At 38.9% G+C, this 3224-nt stretch overlaps 1 protein-coding gene across 1 annotated transcript in view; it reads right to left on the bottom strand.

The window, feature by feature from the left end:
* Positions 1-1503: 1503 nt before the first annotated feature.
* LOC138941491 (neurotrimin) overlaps positions 1504-3224 on the bottom strand; it is an 86446-nt gene continuing 84725 nt past the window's right edge. Inside the window, exon 8 of the mRNA XM_070311213.1 lies at positions 1504-1704. Within this exon, the coding sequence (XP_070167314.1) occupies positions 1504-1704 (201 nt within the window). The remainder of the gene's footprint in view (positions 1705-3224) is intronic.

Here is a 3224-nt window from a genome sequence, read left to right as displayed (position 1 = left end):
TCCTCCCACCTCCAATCCCTTCTCCCGCCCCCTCACATCTACTAACTTCTACAACATCTACTAACTTCTTACCCTTTTCATCCCAGAACCACCACTGCCCATTAATCGAGATTTTTTCACTGCCTACCCATACACTGTTCCCTTTACCCTCCTCCGTTCTCGCTAACTCCCTTAACCTCCATCTTGTCCTTCTTTCCTTCCATGTCAAATCTTCCATTATCCATATTTTTCCCCCTTTCAGCTTTTTCTTCCCCTCCATCACTCTCCTCTTTTCCTCCTCACTTCCTAATCTCACTATCACCATTTCCCCCTATTCCTCCTTACCTGTCTTTATTTGCCTTACTTCTTCCATCCTCACCCTTACTCCGATTTCTCCCAACACCTTCTCAACCCTTCCTTCACTTTACCATCCTCCACTCTCAAACCTTTTACTACCACATTCCTCCTTCTTTCCTCCTTTTCCCTCCTCTCCATCTTTTTTTCCATCTCTTCCATTCTCTCCACCACCAACCCTATTTCCCTATCTTCTTTTCTCTCCTCTCTCACCCCTCCCTCCTCCTCTAATATTTCAACTCTTTTCCAGCTTTCCTATTCCCTCTGTATCTCTATCCCCCTCCCTTCTCTCTAATTTTTTCTCCAACATATCCATCCTTTCTATCAATCGCTTTTTCTCTAATTTCCAATCTCCCACTCTTCTTTTCATTTTCTCTAATTCCCTTCTTATTTCCCCTAAACTTTCCTTTACTCTACTCCAGACAAATCTTGTTTCCTCCATCATTCCCTCTAAACGCCCCTCTCCCCCCTTCGCCCCTTTCCCTACAGGCGATTTTTGCGCTTTTTTTGTCTAGTGGAATACTTCTTCTTCTTCCCCCTTCCCTCTTACCCAATCCTTCTGTCTCTCTTTTCCTCTTCAATAGTTCCTCTATTGTCCCCACACTCCCGCTTCTTCCCTTCGTTAGTCTTCCTACGGGCCCCAGCTTTCCCTTACTTACTTCCCCATCCATTCCACTCTATCACCTCTTCGAATCTCGCGCCTATTTCCTTTGCCCGCCGTCTCCTTCCTTCTCTCTCCGTCACCTCCCACACCTATCTTCCTGCTATTCCTCCCAAGACCTAACCTCTCGGTCACACAACTACCTTTCCCCTCTATTCCTTCCCTCCACTTCACTCGAACACTCGACCATATACTCCACCTTACTCTCCGTCTCTCTCTCACTCCCTCCCTACACACTTTCCAGCCTTCTCACTCTTACTTCACCCCACTTTACTAATATTCCCACACATGCACACACTCTTCGACCACTTTCTATCTCACCGGAAACGGAGGTCCTCAAATAATAAAAATAATAAAAATAATAAAAATAAAAATAATATAATATAGTATGATGACGCTCCATCTGAGACAGAAAAAAAATCTTATTAGTATACGAATTTAATTTTTAATAGTTATTTTTTAATATTTATTTTTTAATATATTATAAATCTTAAAAAAGATACTTACGATCAATTCTTCGATCTCTTGCTCGAAGGCTCGTTCCAAATTTCCTCGAGGATCTCCTCATAGGGTTCTAGCCTAAAAAGACGTCTCAACTCTAAATGGAGACCGTCGCGGAACTCGCGCTCGTGTCGCCGCAGCGCTCGTACAAATTGTCGATGTTTGATATTTACGAATCCGGAAATCCGGATATCTTTCGTATATTCGTACTATAAATTAAATCGAATCATAATATAAAACATAATATAAAATATAATTTTAATATAAAACATAATTTTAATATAAAATAAATATTACTTACTCTTTGAAAAACTACCAAATTTAACCCTTTGCACTCTTATGTCGAGTGTGACTCGACATCAGTTTTTATCTCAGGAGCTCCTTTGTCGAGTCCCACTCGACATTTTTTCATGTCCAAATAAATAGATGTCGCGTACACGTTATCGACGCTCTTACCGACCTGGTTTATTATTATTATTATTATTAAGCGGGAGAAAACTTATCTAACTTACATCAACCTGCTCAGAGTTTGAAAACTATATAACCGTCACCCTCTAAATATTTACAATGAGTGAAAGGCGCGAAATAAATAAGAACTTTGACAGTAGTGATAGTGATGACTATATGCAAGAAGTAAATCTTGAGTACAACATAGTCGAGGAAGAGAGAACAAATGATCTTGCTAGTGGTATCGCAGAGGTCAATATAAGTTAAGATTCCGATACAGACTCGGAAACATATTTCCGTCGTGGGCGTAAACGAGTATGGAAACTTTCTAGCAGTAGTGAGGATAGCAATTTCAGCAATAATCAAACTGGTAACGTAATACCAGACCCACTAATCTGGAATGATGTAACACATAATGATAGTTACATTTGTGATTACAATTTTTCTATCGGACAAAGAAATGTTGGACCAAGAATCCCGTCGTCATGTACTACGCCTATTGAATATTTCAAGCTTTTCTTTACTGAAGAATTGATTAGAAAAATTGTTGACGAGACAAATGCATACGCAGGAAAAATAATTTCGGAAAGAGTGATAAGGCCATTTTCACTTTGGAATGATTGGAAAGATATCACTGAAGCTGAAATGAACAAGTTTCTGGGAGTGATAATGAACATGGGACTTGTAACATTACCAGATATGCAGTCATATTGGTCTCGAGTGTTCAATAGAAGAATTCCATTTTTTGCTAAAATGTTCAAAAGAAAAAGGTTTTTCCAAATTTTTTGGTCTCTTCATCTGGAAACAATATCAACATTAGATCGAAGCATAAAGACAAGAAGAAGGAAAATAAGTAAGTATTTGAGTTACCTAAATTCAAAATTTATGGAATATTTTGTTCCTGGTCAAAACATATGTGTTGATGAATCAACAGTAGCTTTCAAAGGAAAAATTTCCTTTATTACCTATAGCCCGAAAAAGCCTACGAAATGGGGCTTACGTGTTTATGTTCTTTCGGATTCTGCCAGCAGTTATATTTATTCGTTCATACCATACTATGGAAAAAGTACAACTGACGAGCTAATACACCCAGAGCTTCAATTCACAAGCAGTATTACAACTCTACCAAAATTTATTGGAAAATATACCTGAGGCCCAGGGATATCACATTTTCACGGATAGGTTCTATACAAGTCCTGCATTGGCAACAGAGTTGCACAAAAAGAAATGTTACCATACTGGAACAATAATGCCTAATAGAAAGGGATTACCGCATCAAATC

The sequence above is a fragment of the Polyergus mexicanus genome, unplaced genomic scaffold (genome assembly GCF_030449975.1).
Source record: "Polyergus mexicanus isolate NDT 795.1 unplaced genomic scaffold, iyPolMexi1.0 SCAF_2, whole genome shotgun sequence".
Classification (NCBI taxonomy): domain Eukaryota; kingdom Metazoa; phylum Arthropoda; class Insecta; order Hymenoptera; family Formicidae; genus Polyergus; species Polyergus mexicanus.
Note: the sequence above shows the minus strand (reverse complement) of the source record. Positions and strands in the feature narration are given on the sequence as shown.